General features: G+C 40.7%; 2 protein-coding genes across 5 annotated transcripts in view; one reads left to right on the top strand and one right to left on the bottom strand.

Moving 5' to 3' along the window:
* osbpl1a (oxysterol binding protein-like 1A) overlaps nucleotides 1–3,175 on the bottom strand; it is a 37,520-nt gene extending 34,345 nt beyond the window's left edge. For all 3 annotated transcript variants that reach the window (XM_083767976.1, XM_083767980.1, XM_083767977.1), the window contains exons 1-2: nucleotides 2,891–3,175; nucleotides 134–263 (exon numbers count right to left, since the gene is read on the bottom strand). In XM_083767976.1, coding sequence (XP_083624102.1) covers nucleotides 134–257 — 124 coding nt within the window. In that variant the 5' untranslated portion in view covers nucleotides 258–263; nucleotides 2,891–3,175. The remainder of the gene's footprint in view (nucleotides 1–133; nucleotides 264–2,890) is intronic.
* A 324-nt stretch (nucleotides 3,176–3,499) lies between these two features.
* impact (impact RWD domain protein) lies at nucleotides 3,500–17,907 on the top strand. 2 transcript variants are annotated; one of them, XM_083767816.1, is made up of 12 exons: nucleotides 3,500–3,646; nucleotides 4,976–5,104; nucleotides 5,482–5,534; nucleotides 5,627–5,689; nucleotides 6,034–6,119; nucleotides 7,740–7,868; nucleotides 8,521–8,615; nucleotides 9,513–9,586; nucleotides 10,978–11,068; nucleotides 13,414–13,548; nucleotides 14,678–14,743; nucleotides 17,684–17,907. In XM_083767816.1, exons 1-11 carry the CDS (start codon nucleotides 3,599–3,601, stop codon nucleotides 14,696–14,698), a joined length of 924 nt encoding a protein of 307 aa, XP_083623942.1. In that variant the 5' UTR covers nucleotides 3,500–3,598; the 3' UTR covers nucleotides 14,699–14,743; nucleotides 17,684–17,907. The 2 variants fall into 2 exon arrangements, with proteins under 2 accessions (XP_083623942.1, XP_083623941.1); XM_083767815.1 differs by lacking the exon at nucleotides 14,678–14,743.
* Nucleotides 17,908–18,200: the final 293 nt, after the last annotated feature.

The following is an 18,200-nucleotide window of genomic DNA, read 5'->3' as shown; positions in this document are numbered from 1 at the left end:
GTGTGGCAGTTTGTCTGTTATCTTTATACTATGTTGATTTAGTTTATTATTAGTTTGTTATTATTGTCACATTATTATCTTTGTACTGAAAAACATAAAAAGCATAATATATTACTGTCCAATGATGATGTACCTTTGCAGTTGATGTCAAAGTGAGCCTCCTCTTTAATCTTGGACATGAGCAGTCTCTGGATGCCGGGCAGGTCTCCATTCCTGGCATGACGCAGAAACTGCTCCTCAGGGTCCGGGTCCTCCATGGACCCCTGTAACAGAACAATAATATAAAAAATTACATTTTCATCTTACAATGTAGGAACACTGTTTTGCCCATGCTGAAGGTTTGACAGCATTTCTAATCAATTATCCTATATTAATCCTAATTGGTCAACGGTGGATGCAAAACTAACACCCAGACTTGCGAGGAGCACCAATGCGTCCGATCCGCACCAAACTTGGCACAAATACTGTTCAGGAGTCTGCCATGACAGGACGCCTGGGGGGCACACGTGGCCCCTGTTGTGACTACCGGTATTCTCATGGTGTGAATATTCTCCCATCATAGGTGCAATATTGTGCTGATGCGCACCAAACTTGGCACAAACCCTGTTCAGTGGTCTGGTATGGGAACAGTCACCCCCAAGGCCCCAACCACCCACCCCACCCAAAAGATCTAGGGCACTACAGCAGCTCAGTGGCCGGGTCATACCAAAGACTCTGAAAAATGGGACCCAATGCCTCCCTGCTTGGCACTCAGCATCAAGGGTTGGATTGGGGTAAGTCCCTGCGACTCACTAGACTAGAGTCATGTCCAGGGGGTGTACTTGTACATCAAGCTGCCTCACGCTACAGAAACAGGACATAGGCTCCTGCCCTATAATGAGCCTCATAGCTCAGCAAGGCTTTACTAATTACTACAGCAGTGTTCAACACTTCAAAATGGCTATAACTCAATTACCATTGCTCTGATTAGTGCCATAGAGGCTTAGATTTCTGAACATCTAGTGATTACATTTTTTTAAATGCAGTTTTTGTGGGCACAAAATGTCTGATCTGTGATATATTTTTCTAAGTGTTAGAATTTGGAAGCAGTTTTTATTAACGGGTCGTGCTCCTGCCTCCTGCATTATGTGCAAATTTAAGACACCGTCACGCAGGGCCGTTCAGTGACTTCGACGAGCGCTTCCAAACTCTGACACTTAGAAAAAGAATGACCTGCACAGAATTCCTTGACAGAAAGTAGCTCATAACATGTCTACGGTGGATTTTTATGAAACAAACACTTTGCAGATTGAAAGAGGATAATTCAAATTGCGGCTAGTAGACGATGAGATTTCCAAATTGCAGTGTCACAGGGAAAAATGAGGAAACCAGCATACATCATTACACACAAATAAGTCACCAGACTTGCCTTGTAGGGAAAGTCTTGGGATGCTTTTGCTTTATACAGCTTAAGTCTTAAGTGTTATGCAAGAAAGAAAAAAAGCTCTATTTTGACAATATTGTGAATTGTCACATGGTGGCTATACACTACACTACAGTGTGTAAAGTGAACTGAAAGATGAATGGATTATATTTGTGTTATTGAGGCATTCAAGTACCGGTATGTTGATTTCTGCTTTGTCAGTAAAGCTAAATGCATTGAGAACTGAGAAGCGAGGTGTCATTTAGATACAGGTTTGTCTGACATTCTCAAACGTCTTGTATGTGTACAGTATTATTCAACTGTCCACTGAAATGTAGTACTCGGTGGGTTCGGGGGGTATTGGCTACTACTGGGCCTCACCCCCCGAACCCCTGCCCACTTTGACAGGCTGGAATGGCTTAGGGTTGAGGACAGAGTACAGCATCTTGCAATGGGTCTGGTGCACAAGATTCGATACACCACCAAGATACCCATGTACCTGTCGTAAATACCTCCTTAATGTCAACGAAGTCCACACCCACAACACCAGAGGGAGTGCAACAAACCATGTGCAACCCAGATTCGGCACAAACTAAATTAATTTCGCTCCTATGCAACAAAAATGTGGAACGCCCTACCAACTGTCCTTAAGACATGTGAATCCCTTGACTCCTTCAAAACCACTCTCAGGGCACCTACGGATGGCTGCAATTTGAAACTAAACCATTGTAACATCTGGATCCCCCACCCCCTTTCCCCTCACTGTATACGTTTGTTCCCCTTTTGTACCTCCTTTATGATGATTTCCTGTTTTTGGCCAAGTGTATTGTACGCCTCTAAATGTTATGATGAATTGAAAACGGTGGACCCGCTTGTAAACAAGTGTAATGCTTTATGGTGTCTTCCACTCACAGTTAACAGTTTTTGTATTGAGTTGTGCTTGAAATGTACTGTAATTCTGCAAACTGTAAATACTCAATCAAAGTCCATTTGCTGTTAGTAGACAAACCATGACGTTATAATAAACACTAACAGAATAGAGATGTATTCTGTCTCATTTTAACCACGTATAATTTCCAAACTCATGTGCTCAAGACTGCAGTCGCAATGAAGAATGCAGCTGGTCTTGTGACATCCTACAACCCCACTGACTTCAGGTTCGAGAATTTAGAATCTGCTATCTAAAAGAAAGACCTTGTAAGAAAACAAGCTGGCATGGAATGGAAGGACTTTGATTTGTGGAGATTTCAATAGTGAAACGCAACTGTCCGTACTGTTCTTGACACATTCAGATTGACTTACAGTGTGAACTGATTTGGATGTCAAATCACAAATCAGTCACAACTCACAATTGATGCCAGGGTCCCGAGAGGGGCTACAGCTATAGGGTTAGCTCGGCGTGACACGGTGACGGTCAAACAAAAAAGTAACTTTTACATAAATTAGTGATTGACAACAAGCAGGGAAAACTTCCCATTATACACTTACCGATTAAATTCTAGGATTGTCAAAGAAAAAAAAAGAAAATCCACTTAAGAAGCGTTGAATGTGATCTCACATATTCCGAAACTGTGGAGTTCAGCATGTGATTCGTTTTAAGCCTCTCTGGCTATTTTCATTCTATTGAACAGAAGCATCAGCATACATGTTACTCTGTGCTTTTATAAAGCAGCACGTAATCCTGACGAGCAGCATTTGACAGTTTTTTAGTGTTAAAGAACAAGAAGAAGCGTACGTGTCACACACACTCCACCACATCACACACAACCTGCTGGTGTCTAGCTGGAGTCTAGTCTGTTTACACCGTTATCAGCTGATCTGCGGAACCAAGGATGCGCACCTCTGCTTTTCAAAATAAAAGTCTGACCCCGCCTCCATAGCTACAGCGAACATGTATCAATACAATCCATACATACAATTTTAAATACATAAATACACAAGTATAATGTATAGTGAAGCATAGCAGTCTTAGAGTATATATGTACATACGTTTTAATTATGTGCAAATTAATAGTTTTTCAATTGATTCGGTTAGAGGGTACTCTTATTTGTAAGAGATCGACCACCGGAAGTGTTAATATCTGCTGACGGACACCGTCCGGACATAGGCGTTTCGGTAAAAAAGTGGAACGTTACGTGAGCTTTCTCTTCTTTGCTTTAATACCTGAAAAACGTTGCGGATTTATAATGAATTAAATGGACGACATCTTAAATTCACAGAATGAGGGGGACCTTCCATCTCAAGTAAGTTGTCTTGTCTGTCATGACATGACATGACATGACTCATGAGACTGATGAGACTATAGGTATAAACTTAGTAATACTTATAGTAATACTTTTTAGTAATTAATCAGGTTCCATTCAGCGTTGAGTCAACTCATCAGCATGTATCGCGTTGTGAGCTTGAAGATCTGCAATTTCACGTTGATCTCGAATTCCCTGTGTCACACAGCAGACACACACAATTACACTCACCAAACATTAAACAAAAAAAATAGAACTTATACGTAGCCTAGTAGTAGACTCTTAGAAGTTCTAAGACTATAGTTTTACGCACAGTACTGTATGGACTATGGACGTCTTGGGTAAAGACAGTAGACACCCAAGAAGTCCATACAGTACTGTGCAGTATGAGGCTGACTGAGCATGTGGACAAGCACTACAGCCTGCTCCACATACACAGCAGCGACACCCCCCTCTGGTGGCTTAGTGAATGATTGTGCAATTCTGGATAAAAGCGTAATTTTTTGCATGATGGTTCGTTAGGGTCAGTTATTGAATTTTAGCCTAGTAGCCCTTGTCAAAAAAAAAAAAATAATCAAATAGCACTATCATTATCAATGAAATAGATGTGAAATGTGTGAAAATCTGCCTAGTATTTTTCAGACTATAAAATCATAAAATGATCAGATTATTTCCAAATGTCATAAAGTTGACTTATTCTGACATTACTAAAGTCACAGAACATAAAATATCATCAATAACACCTTTATTGCAATGAAGAATACAAATGAACTAGAACTCGAGTGTGTGTGTGTGTGTGTGTGTGTGTGTGTGTGTGTGTGTGTGTGTGGTGTGTGTGTGTGTGTGTGCGTGCGTGCGTGCGTGCGTGCGTGTGTGTGTAGTGAAAAGGGGAGGGGTCGGTGAATGTGGAAATTGTGATGTAATTTGCATCACAGCAAAATGTTGCATGCGCAATAACAGTATGGCACACAAAAGCAATATTTGTACAGAAAATATGACAGTTGCGTGGAGGCAATGTAGTGCAGATGGATTCCTGTGGCATGCAGAATTATTTGTTCATGGATGGATTGATGTGTGCTAACGGAGTGGTTTCGTAGGAGAAGCCGGACGGATAAACGGGTATATTGGTTTGCTCCCCCTTTCCATTATAGTAGAAGGATATAATGCATCATAGTGTGAAACATGTTATAGAGCTGTGCATTCTGCCTTGCTGTCACAATTGCATTTGCAAAGTGGGGAACAGTCCACATTTGCATTGCTGCATTTGCAGGTACAGTCAGCTTAACAGGTGCATACAGGCTGATTGTTATTGTCTTGTCTCACATATAGATTGAGGAGGTGGAGGCACTTTCTTCCATATACGGTGATGAATGGTGTGTCATCGATGAAGCATCCAGAATATTTTGCATAAAAATATCAACTGGCTTGGAGAAGCCCAAACTCACCGCATGTCTCCAGGTAAAGTGTTTGTGTTTGTATGTATTCATCATAATATCCTAAATGCTTGAATTAATAATAAAACTGGAGAGTAGTGGTTCTCAAACTTGTTCTTGTCACAGAACCCATATTAAGTATTTCGCCACAAACCCCCATTTTATTTGTATTGTTGAAATGTTTTTCGAAAATATTATAACATAAAAATACATAAATCCAAGATTTGTTAAAAAAAAGCATGAAAAAAAATGTACAAGCTCAACACATTGTATTGTGAATGTTTTGTGATCTTGTAGATCAAGCTTTAAAAATAGCCAATATATAGGGCTGTGAGTGTGAGTGTGCAATCTCTGAGATTTCTTTTACTGTTTAATAAGACAAGTATACCTTAAATCGAACAGATAATTCTCCCACTTGATTATCCAAGTGCAGCACCACCAATCTATCAGATCAAGTAAGTTTGTTTGCTCTTTAAATTAATCTAAATACCACACACTGCAATGAGAGATCACGTCACCAACACCATCTTTAATAATCTACCTTTAGTGCGTCGTGGTTGCGAGGCCCTGAGAGGGTGAAGTTATCAAATAGCCTCGAGGACCTTTATGTGTGAGTACATGTCATTATATTTTTTAACACTTATTGTAATTGATGTAAATAGAACCATGTTTTGCACATCGTCTCTGTCGGGTGGAAACCTCGACATATGTTCAAAACTGATACTTTTCAGTATCAGTAGCAGATCTACAAGCTTGTGGATCTGCTACTTTTGAGGCTTTTGTGTGACACTGTAATATGATCAAGTAAGGCGTTAATTTATGAGAAAAAAAAAAAAAAGTTAGAATATGGAGATAGGAGGTTTCTGCCCGACAGTGACGATATCTATTCCCAGTGCTCTTTTTGATAAATGCACTTACATGTTAGGGACTGGGCTTTTTCTTAAATTCCAACAGAGATCATGCTGGGGAGAGCATCCTCTACCTCTGGGTTGAAAAAATCCGTGAATTTCTCGTGGAGAAGTCCCAAAGCACTGAAGCAGGTGAGATGATATGTAATTTAGTGCAATAGCCTGGTAATACATTTGTAATTTTTAATTAAGTTTAGAAAACTTGTTCCAAAATGAATCCAAAATAACTTTCTGTACCCGCCCACTTTCCCTGCTATTCTTTTAACCTAAATGACTAACTTTATCTGTTTTTATTTTGTATCATATTTCTTTTATGTAATTTATGTCTATTAAAGTATTCAATTAAAAACAGCATATTGGGAGGAAATAACTGAGATATGGACTTTGGACATCACCAGAGGGCAGTATTGGTCAGTTAATTAAATTGTTACATGAAATGTATGGAACTGATCTTCCCTAATGGTTGGCTAATGACTGAGTTTAAATTGTGTGATAATAAATCCCACTCAAGCCTTTTCATGAGTGGTTGGTTCCAGAGGAAGAGGATCACAAAGGTGAAACGAAGCAGGCTATTAAAACTACTCTGGTGAATGAATATTCATATTCATAACTGCTTCCTTGACAAAATCTTTGTCAGGCATAAGAAAGGCCAAGATTGTATTGCTGGTATCTCTCAGTTAGTGTAATTTCTTGTCACCGTGTTTATCATTGACAATCTAGTTCCAGACACTAATATGTTGGTTCAATGTTGGAGGGGGCAGGGACAAATATTGATGAATGATTTTATTTATGCAGAGAAAAGGACATTTATTATTTAAATATTTGTATTGGATTTTTCATAAAGTTATGCAAACAAACACAGACAAACACCTAACGGCTACAAAACACCAGACACCCGTACTCAACACACAAAGAATAAATGAAATGTCCAAAACTGTAAAATGGATGAAAAAGAAAATCAACTATAACAGGGAGGAATAGGCCAATGGCTATGTTGCGGCAGTAGAAAATACTTCCTCAAAATAGGACAGAAACGGTTGCCAGACTTTAACATATTTCTGGGTAGAGCCCCTGATTGTATATTTAAGGCTTGCTGTTCAAAAAACAGCGGTTTCGCTTTGCTTCCAAGCGCACCTGACTTCCATTCACTGCAGGTGTGAATGCAATCCGCATCAAATAAAGGAAATTAACCTTGAGGAGTATGGGGAGTAAACACAGTTGGAGAAGTATATCAAGTATATAGTACAAGGGTATCCCATGGGACTGAGTCTCTGAGTCTGTAGGGAAACAAGTCATTTGAATGGGTACTTCCTTGTATATGAACATGAAGGCCAGTGGTGCCTGGATTTGGACAGTTCCCAGTAACAGTGTTTACATCTCAATTCGGCTGGAATTGATGCTGTCTCAGTCAGAATGTACCATACTGACCATTCTTGAGGGTCAATAGGTCAGCAGACCCCTCTGCAGGGCTATAACTACTACATCAGGGAGAGAGAGAGATCACTTCACATGTTCATTAGATCATCCAATGCTGTATGTGCTATAGCTGGATCCGATTGTGCCTTTATACCCTCTCGTTTACTACATACTATACATAATTTAAAAGGCATTTAGTGGTATTTCCTTAATTAATTTGAATGAGAGCAAGAGTTGAGTCTGGCAGGGGCTTTTCTAGACTACAGAAGTGTCGTCTTGAGCCACATTTGAGCATGGGTCATAACCATAATCATAACCTCTGCTCTGTTCCTGCAGTGGTACAATCCGAGATGGTCAATATGACTGCGGAGGAGGAAGGTGACGATGATGACGACGATATACCTGACTTCAGGACCTTGAAACGGAACATGGAATACGCCCATCTCTTGGCGGATCACACTGATGGTATGGCCCCATGACCCCATGGCCCCATGACGCGTACATGTGGGGTTATTAGAAATAACAGACATGACTGAGTAACAGCAGCTTAAATTGCTGCAGTCAAAAGCAGAATCAAACACATGTTCAGTGGTGGAAAAACTACTCACATCTTTTACTTAAGTAAAAGTATCTATACTACAATGTACTCATTGTGCAGATTTTCTTTCTTCATGTTTTCAAAATGTATAAAATGATTAGAAAATTTGCAGATCTATAAGCTCACAACGTGTTGCATTGTGATGCGTTGTGAGCTTGTAGATCGCCTATTTTCAAATAGCCAAAGTCTATACAGGGCTGAAGTGGTTAATGTATGTTTTGTAATAATAATTAAAATCTACAAAGTAACTAGTAACAAAAGTTGTCCAATAAGTAAAAGTAAAAGTACTATATTTGCTTCTATTCTGATGTGTAATGGAGTAGACGTAAAAGTGCTCAAAATTGGAAATACTAACAGTACTTGAGTATTACCTGAGTTACTTTCCACCACTGCACATGGAATAATTTGAAATGATATGCAGTTAACAGACGACGGTGGCTTAGTTATAGCAGCTTCAATCGCTGCAGTCGAACGCAGTATGGAAACCATCTGTGCATGTTTTTGTGTGTTTTCATGCAGATGTTGAGGTACCGTTGATCAAACATGGAGAGACAATTACAGATAGACGAAGTACCTTCCAGCCTCACCTGGCAGCTGTGGTCACCCCCAGACAGGTGAGAAAGGCTGGTCTGGGTCAGGGTTAATTTCGTTATGTGCTCATTAGATTGCAGAAGTTTTGTCTGTGCATCTTTATTTATTTTGTTCATTTGTTGACTGTTCCCAATCCGACGTATACAGTATATCGTACATTCATCGTATACGGTGGGTGCAGTAACCGTGGCGACCTTTGGCAGTAGAGTAGTTTTCTGGTCTCTGGACTCACTCCTCGATCGTTCTCCAAAAAGTAGTAGAAACATACACAGAACTATAGCCCTGGTCCAGTGCATTAGCGAGTTATCTCGCTAATGCACTGGACCAAATAAATAAAAACTATACTACGCTAAACGTTAGGGAGGGACTAGTGGAGAAGAGATCCAGTAGAACTAAGACAAGTCATTTTATGCTTGGTTAAGAAAATAGTCGATCTACAACCTCGCACTGCGATGTGTTGTGTGCTTGTAGATCGTCTATTTTCGGCATGCAGCCAAGTATAAATCGGGTGCAGGCATTTGTTCCGACATACCAAGAGTCCGACAGTCATTGGTCCGACACCCTACCCACTAACCTAACCCTAGCCACACACAAACGCCACAAAATTGTAACCTACAGCACAGGTGATTTGTAACCGGCAACGTATGTCGGGAGGCATCAGTTGTGGAAAGTATTATGCTATTTATTGATTGATTGAATACTTTATTAACAGGCTTTGGGCCAAGCTCTTAGGCTTGTTTCCATTGTGGTCCTCTGTATAATATTGGAATCGGTCAGAATCGGTATCGGCAGATATGACTCTGCAAATAATCGGATATCGGTCCTAATTTCATAATCATGCACCCCTAGAAAATATACATAAATACTGTAGCCTACAAACCCTGAATAATATTCATTGTTGTATGTTCCTGATGTTGCAGGTTAAAGTTGTCCTGGACAAGCTGTGTGAAAACAAGAAAATTGCGAGTGCCACGCATAATATTTATGCATACAGGTCAGTTCATGTCCAGTATGTGTTGGTCTTTGTCTCAGTGGCATTAGACAAGAACTCTGTTGTATACATTTGTATAAATACTTTTGAAATATAGTTTGAGGGTGCCATTTAGAAGGTCAAGTTTTCCGCCATGTATTATGACAGTTCTGCTATTATGACCGTGGTAAGATGCGCTCTCCGCCATGGTAGAGTGCGCAAAACGGCCCTGAATTAGTCAAGGGTGTGTTTAGGGCGTCACCTCCATCAACCCAATCAGCCATTCCCTTTAACAGTTAGCTGATCCCCGGTACGAGATGCGCAAATGAAGCTTTGCTTAATAGCGTGTGAGTGGTATATCCACTTTAGAGTAAACTAGGAGGTAAAGGCCAGGGGTGCATAGCCAAATCCCTAGGTCTCAATTTTTTAATTTTTTTCCCGCACACACAATGGTGTACAAATTATGACAATATACTCATGTTGCACCATTTCATTTCTGCATGCAGGCACCATAGACAGGACATGACTTTGTCACATTTGGGTTAACCATAACGTAATTCCTATTGCACTGCTGTCTCCTTTGTGCCTCAAAAGAACAGATCTACCGGTACAAGCTGTCACGGCCATGTAGTGCATAGCTTGTAGGCCTATGTCTATTTCTTTGTGGTTATTAAAGTAATTTGCAGTGTTGGAAAGTCATGACAGCATGGCAGCGATAGGGAGGGAGGGAGTCGGGAGAGGTAGCCTATTACGCACACAAATCACTTCATTTGTTTCTGTTCTAAGCATGGGAAACCTTGAAAATCTTTATTCTAGTTCATTTGATTCATAAATGAATAACTAAACCTTTGAAATGCCACCTACCTTTCAGATCGGAATGGAACTGCAAGCATATATTATACATATCCCCAGTCAGAGTTAATAGTTCTAATGATTGTATAGAATATGCCGACTTGCATAATACGTAGGGCGCATAACGAGGTCGTGGTTTGAGCTGATTTTGTAATACCACCTGAAAATACCGCCTTTATAATGTGACCCTGAATGTGTAACAAGATTAAATGATTATAAAAGCCCCACTTTGACTTTGCTGGAGTATAAAAAAAATTAATACTTATTCTATTAATATTCTAATTCTACGAAGTAGTGCTAGGAAAGGTTCTGGGGGTCACCAATATCCAAATAGCCTCTGGGTAGCATTAATGTTCTCAGTAAGTTCTCAGTAAGGCAATGTGCCCAGTTGATTTTAACATTTCTTGTGTGCAAGTGGAAGTCAATTGGCCTAAGGTCGGTGCTATAGGAAACGGCCACGGGGCCATGAAAAGCAGTCGGGTTTATAAATTCAGAGCATTCCGGCAAACAGCAAAAAGTTTTAAATGGACTTCACATTCTCTATCTCCGCTGTGCTGTTGTAGAATCCACTGTGAGGACAAGCAGAGCTTCCTGCAGGACTGTGAAGATGATGGTGAAACGGCTGCCGGAGGACGACTGCTCCATTTATTGCAGGTTCACTGTGTATTACAACAGTGCTTATTAAATGTTTTCATGTCAAGGACCCCCATGGCCACTGAACCTCATGTAAATTAATGCCGGGATTTTTGCGATGGACATGGGGGCTAAATCTTTATAAAGGGTCCATATCAGTCATCAAAACATCCTTGCCAGAGGATGGTCACAGAACCTCCGTTTATGACTCTACTAGTTCTCAAATGGTGTGCCATGTGACAAGTCCAAGTGCGCCTTGGGATTTTGTGACAACCACACAACAAGGATAGAAAGCATTCAGGAGAGACTATAAATACATGCAGACCATGTTGAGTGCCCCAGTATTTTATTTGGGTAGTGTCTGAAGTCTCTGATGCAATTAATTTGTCCCCGTTGAGCACCGCCACCAACGAGCCCTATTACCTTCAACTGGCTGAAGTGTGTTGGAAGTTATCTTTGTTTGTATATTTAGAGGTCTGTGCCCAGAGCTGCAGCTTATATCTAGGGAGGGAATACTGAGGCACTTCAGGTGAAGCAATTATAATATAATATATAATTATTCTATTTTAAGCGAGGCAAAAATATAGTTATGCTAATGTTACTCTACTATGTTGCATACTGTAGAAATGCCACCAGAAAGATTAAACAAGCAGTAATTTACTTTTCTGATTTAGTTTCTCATTTGAGAGCCAATTGATTAGGTGGTACTGCCTGTGACACTCATACACACCCACATTCCAATCACATCACAACGAAACTGTAGTCCAATTCTGTAATGTGTTTTCATCAAATAGGTCAGGTCATTGAGTAACTAATTCCAACTTCCAAAAAACCAAAATTATCTCAGATGGCACTGCATGGATTATTGGCATGCATGTGTCAGAAGCCGTGACCATAACTGTACACAACAGGTTGCAATACTGTTTGGCTCGCCTACATTTTATCAGTGATGAGTGACACAATCATTCCAGTGAAACATTCCTATATGTTTAGCATAGCTAACTTTGAATGAAAACAGTCGCGGATCGACATGATGTAAAAAGTATTTTGAAATGTTTTCACTTTCTTAGAAGAAAAATATATATTAAATTTTCACCTATAATTACATGACAGGTCAGAGTCGAGATTGCAGATCTGTGTGAGATCAGCCAAGTTCCCACTTGCTTTGTTGAAAAGCGTCTGATGTTTGCTTTGAAGCGTGATCTTTGTTGATGTTTACAGTTGCGTGGGAGGTTTGAATGCCATGCCACTAACGTTAATGCCAAGGCTCAAAGTATACGCACAGCTTTTCAGTTATTCTTCTGATATCTCTTTTTATGCCTGACTGCCTCTATATTTCACACACACAGAGCACACACCCCAAGTTGAGTTCGACAAGCCTGGTCTATGACATCTTTCAAATTACTTTTTTCGAAAATAGCTAAAATAGCACATTTACAAGCTTGTAGATCGACTATCTCTGCTATTTGTGTCCCCCAGGAGTCTAAGCTTGTCCCAAAGGAGGTAACGTTGTCCGCACACTGAATATCTGCTCCCAGGAAAAATTTATTGAAGACTTTACTCTTCAATAACATTTTCCTGGGAGCAGATATTCAGTGTGCGGACAACCCTCCTTTGTCATTGTATGTATTTTTTGTTCAACACCTGTAGAGTTTTTTGAGATGTGCGTGCTTCCCTTTGGACCCTAACCTTTCCCACTCATTGTTTTCCCTCTACACCAAAAAGTCCAAAAGTAGCCGATCTTCAAACTCAAGCTCGTGCTATTTTCGAGAATGTTAGAAACCCGAGACCATGACAAACTCCTTAACACATAGATTTATTGAGACCAGGTATCAATAAGCTTTGGGCTTCTCGGCTTATGGAGCCTGTTAGCAGCTCATGACGTCATGTCTAAACAAGCAAGACAAGAGGCGATCAGGAAATTAATCTACCGGTAATCAACCACGCTGGCACAAACATGTTGGCCTAAAAGTGCATTCATTTAATTTTCCTCTGTCACAAGTACTGGTCAATAAAAATAATCACCCGTGTGAAGTGAAGTGAGGGGCGCCTTTGGGGGCAGGGGGCACCCACAACGTCATAGTAAGAAGTCCTTAGACTTGGCTGCCACATCACGTCACGGGGGAGCACGCATAAAGCAAGGGGCACACACAACCAAAGCCAGGTTGGAGTATCTATCTATTTGAACAGATATTTCTTCAAAATAATATAAAATGCTCAAAATAGGCTATTTTGTAGGCTTGACAAAAGCCTCGATCAATAAGCAGGCTCATTATACAGTAGGGACGGAGCTTGTTATTTTTATTGATCGAGACTATAGGGTTCATGACACCAACAATACCATTGCGTTGGTTTTCTCGCCTCAGATTCTGGACGTGCGGAACGTGATTGTGGTGGTGTCCCGCTGGTATGGAGGCATTCTGCTGGGTCCCGACCGCTTCAAGCACATCAATAACTGTGCAAGGAACATCCTGGTGCAGGAAGGATTCACCTCTGCCATGGTGAGAGACACAACACGTCATGGTAAATGGTGCATTTATGTACCGTAATTTCCGGACTATAAGGCGCACCTGAATATAAGCCGCACCAGCCAAATTTAGGGAAAATCCCAAATATGTACGTATACAAGCCGCACCGGACTATAAGCCGCAGGTGGCCCCCTAGTGGCCGTCACGTTAGCTCAGAGCCTTAGATGGCTCTGCGTTAGCTGTAAAAATCCATAGATTAGCCACACCGTTGTATAAGCTGCAGGGTTCAAATCATGGGTAAAAAGTTGCGGCTTATAGTCCGGAAATTACGGTAGTGCCTTTATCCAAGGCGCTTTACAGAGACTGTGCATTAAATTCACCCATTCACACACATTCATACACCGATGCGGCTCCGGAGGAAACCATGCAACCATGCAAGGCCAGACTTTCACATCAGAGCTGCCCAGTCCATCATAACTTTTTAATTTGCTTAAGACCCACTTATTCTCCTTGGCCTTTAGTGTCAGCTGAGGTAGCCCTGTTTTGTTTGTGCCTTTATATTGCCTGCTAAAGTCTGCTTAAATTGTATCGTTTTGTTTTCATTTTTTAAATGGTTGTTTATATTGTATTGTTTGTTTTTTGCTTCTTAACCTGTACAGCACTTTGGTTGACCTGGTCATGTAAAATGTGCTATATAAATAAAGTTGAGTTGAGTTGAGTTGGGTGGAAACGTATCTAAACCGTTATCTTGTTAATACTTTTCATTGGTTAAATATTTTAAAATCCCACAGACAGACTTCAACCTGGCTTCTCTGGGCAGGTCGTCACTATTACTGTTGTGTGACACTGTCATACAACAAACTATAAGACATGACATTCATTTAAGAAAAAACATAAAAAAAAGGTTTCTGCCTGACAGTGACGATATTTCAGCATCTTCTCGTCATGAGTGTGTAAACATAACACACTCATCATATACAGTACACTAGTGTGAACTAGAAAGTTGCGCTCAGAGCATAAATCTCCGCCAAGATTCATGCCCGAATAATAATAGCAATCAATGTGTAATGAAAGTCCTGCCTAGAGCCATGGAAGGGTAGTGTGGCATGTGATTACCCGTTGTACACATATCTGTACTGTCTTCCTCTTTCTCCCCCTACAGCTGAAAAGTAATGGCATGTAGGAATGAGAGCAGCCGTTTCGACCGAAAATCAACCGATAATTCCCAGTAGGTTACTTATTACGCCGATCTTATCCAGCCGATTGGCTCGTCTGGAGCCTACTGGCTGCGATTGGCGTTGATGACACGTTAACCGATCTCATCAGTCTAGTCAGGTCTACTGGACATGCTGGGAGCCTACTGAAAATGACATGCCTCCTCATACCCTCCCCTAAACTTAACCGCAAGCATGTCGCAGTGCGGTCCTAATATTAACGCATGTTCGCCAACCTTAATCCTGTCGGATTTTTTTTTATCAGTCGGCAGAGCATGCCCATACTCGTCGAAAACAATCGTACTGGATAGGCCTGTCTGGTACGGCCCTGTCCTGGTTTTCCTCCTACCTATCAAACAGAAGTTACTTTGTCAATCTAGCCGAGTTTGACTCAGACAAACATGACATCAGTTCTGGTATTCCACAGGGCTCGATTCTTGGCCCTCTGCTTTTCTCCTTGTACATACTGCCATTGGGCGAACTCATTACCAATCACGGAGTCAATTTTCATTTCTATGCTGATGATACCCAACTATATCTTTCTGTGGCTCCAGATGATCCCTGTGCTTCAGACCCGCTGTTGACCTGCCTGTCTAGCATCAAATGTTGGATGAGTGAGAACTTTCTCAAGCTAAATGAGGATAAGACAGAAGTTCTCATAATCGGTTCTAGTGAGCAGAAAGAATCAATAATAAGCAGACTGGGCAACCTAACTGTAGAAACTAACAGTACAGTAAAGAACATGGGGGTTATTATTGATTCTGAATTGAACTTTAATTCACACATTAATCATGTCACCAAGATTGCCTTTTTTCACCTTAGAAATATTGCACGAATCAGAGCCTATTTGTCCTTGGACGATGCAAAAACGCTAATCCACGCCTTTGTTTTTTCTCGGCTTGATTACTGCAATGCACTTTTTTCAGGACTGCCTAAGAAAACAACTGACAGATTACAACTTGTCCAAAATGCAGCAGCCAGAGTTTTAACTAGAACTAAGATGAGAGAACATATTACTCCAGTTTTGGCATCACTGCACTGGCTTCCGGTTGTTTTTAGGATTGATTTTAAAATTATTTTACTTGTCTATAAAGCTCTCAATGGTCTCGCACCTTCCTACCTACATGACTGCCTGCCTAAATATGTCCCAAACCGCCCCCTAAGGTCTTCCACCGCCGGCCTGCTCGCTTTGCCCAAAAAAATGGCAACTAAAAAATACGGGGAAGCAGCTTTTTGCTTCTACGGGCCGTCGGCATGGAACAAGCTCCCACTGTACCTTCGTCAGGCAGCCTCTGTAGACATTTTTAAAGCTCAGCTCAAGACCCACTTCAACAACATTGCCTTTAATTGATCTTGTATTTTTTATTTTTCATGTCCTCACTGTACTGCATGCTTGTTTTTTAATGTCGTTGCCTTGCTTTTCTATTATTCTCCATTGTTCTGTAAAGCACTTTGAGCTGCATTTCATGTCATGAAAGGTGCTATACAAATAAAGTTTTATTATTATTATTATTAATGATCCTAAGTGATCACTGCGGTCTTGTCTATTGATAACAGTCGAATCGGGTGATGAGAGGTACGCAGCTGTATCTGAAATGTGGCAGACCATGCCTGCATAATCTCACCAAAGAGATCTCAGACCTGTGTGCATGTGTGACAATCCACAAGAGATGTAGAGAGAGAGAATAGCTTTTTCAACCCATCTCATCCCTATTTTAGTGTCTCCGCCAGGTCAATGGCATAGCACAGACTATGTTTTCGCCCCTGTCCATGTGTGTGTACTGTGTTCATGATTTGAGGCATTTTGTTCAAAACGGGCCACTCCTGCAAACTTTAGAAGCCAAACTTAGACAATCAGGATGGAAATGGAATACCAAATGGAGTAATATACTGCATAGAAAGAAAATCCAAAAATTGGTCTCCCGGTGGCGCTCTGGGACGATATGAAAAATTTGGGGAAGAGGTTCTGCTCTGGCCTCCAGCGCAGTGGTTCTCAAAGTGGGTCCCAGGGGTCCTTGAAGGGATTCCAGGCGGTAAATATATAGCATCGGTAGCTAACAAAACGCCTGCGGTCTCCGAGGCTAGTCAGTAGCGTGCTCGACTTTGAATCCGGGCACCGTCAACTCATTAGCTTATGAGTGGAATGGTTTGGGTAACTAAGGTATGCCATAAGTACTGGGAGCTGACAGTAGGTGTGGCGCTCTACCTCAGCAATCCATCTCCCAGTGTCTAGCCCATGGGTGGGTAGTGGGTACTATTGTCTTCCAGAGGGCAGTGCACAAAGTGCAGAAACTTGAAAGACCTACTATTCAATTACTGCATGAATTTGGTTTGATTGATTGATTGATTGATTGAAGTTTTTATTTGACATTATGCAGAATGGGTACATTTCAAACGAAAGCACAAGTCAATAGAAAAACTGTTACTTTGTGGACAATCCATGATAAAGCATTACACTTATTTACAACAGGGTAGGGTAAGGGTTAAGGTGATATTCTTTATGGTTAGGGTAAGGTGATATCATCGTATTCATGTGTGTGACATTTTATTCTGTCTCTAAATGTGAATTGCAAGAGAAAGATGGCTACTGGTCTGTAACTACAGTAACCAAGACAGAAATACTACACTTTATTTAAACCAAGGGTGGGTGTTAAGTTGTCACCTTGTCATTGTTCATTTGTTCTATTTGTACTAATTTGTTCTATATGTATTAAACTTTCATTTTACTGAGGTGTTGCTATGACAATTTGTGAAAATGACATTTATTTCATTGTGTTATGGCTACTTCTTCATTCCTATTACATTTTAGGAAACTTTAAGTGTGGAACAAGTGGTTCTCAAACCTTTTCATGTCAAGGACCCCCAAATTTGACGACAGACCAAATCCAAGTACACATTTCATAGAACTCATTTCATGTCCTGACTCCTGATGATTTACTGTTGTCTTTTCACAGGACGAGGGAAGCAAATCAGGAGGGAAGAGTAAAAAAACGAAAAGCAAGAAGACTAATTGAATCTGGGGAAAAAAGAAAAATAATGAAATCTTGTACAGTTTGACTTGATGCCATGTCATGGTGTTGTGACATCTGAACATTATTTAACATAATGAGGGGATCCCTCTGAGATTAAGGTGAATGTGTATGTGAATTTCCTGCCAATAAATGACAACTTATTAACACACCTGCATCGAAGCCCAGTATATGGCTGGACCTTGTGTGGGCAATGTATGAAATTGTGGGTGATTTGTTAGAGGGATATAGCGGCCCCAATAATGTTGGTTGTTCAATTGTGCTGAAATAAAAAACATATCTCATGATGGTTGAGCTACTTTGATTCAAATGTGCATGTGCAATACTTTCCAGTCAGTCAATTCTTAGGATGTTTGATTGTATTAAAATGGTACTCCCAGTCACTTTGATCCTACTTTGCAATTACTTTATTATAATAATTACCATTATCACACAGTCCATC

Source organism: Protomyctophum parallelum (genome assembly GCF_964188405.1).
Source record: "Protomyctophum parallelum genome assembly, chromosome: 6".
In the NCBI taxonomy this organism is placed as follows: domain Eukaryota; kingdom Metazoa; phylum Chordata; class Actinopteri; order Myctophiformes; family Myctophidae; genus Protomyctophum; species Protomyctophum parallelum.
The sequence above is the reverse complement of the archived record's forward strand: the minus strand, read 5'-3'. Positions and strand labels throughout refer to the sequence as shown.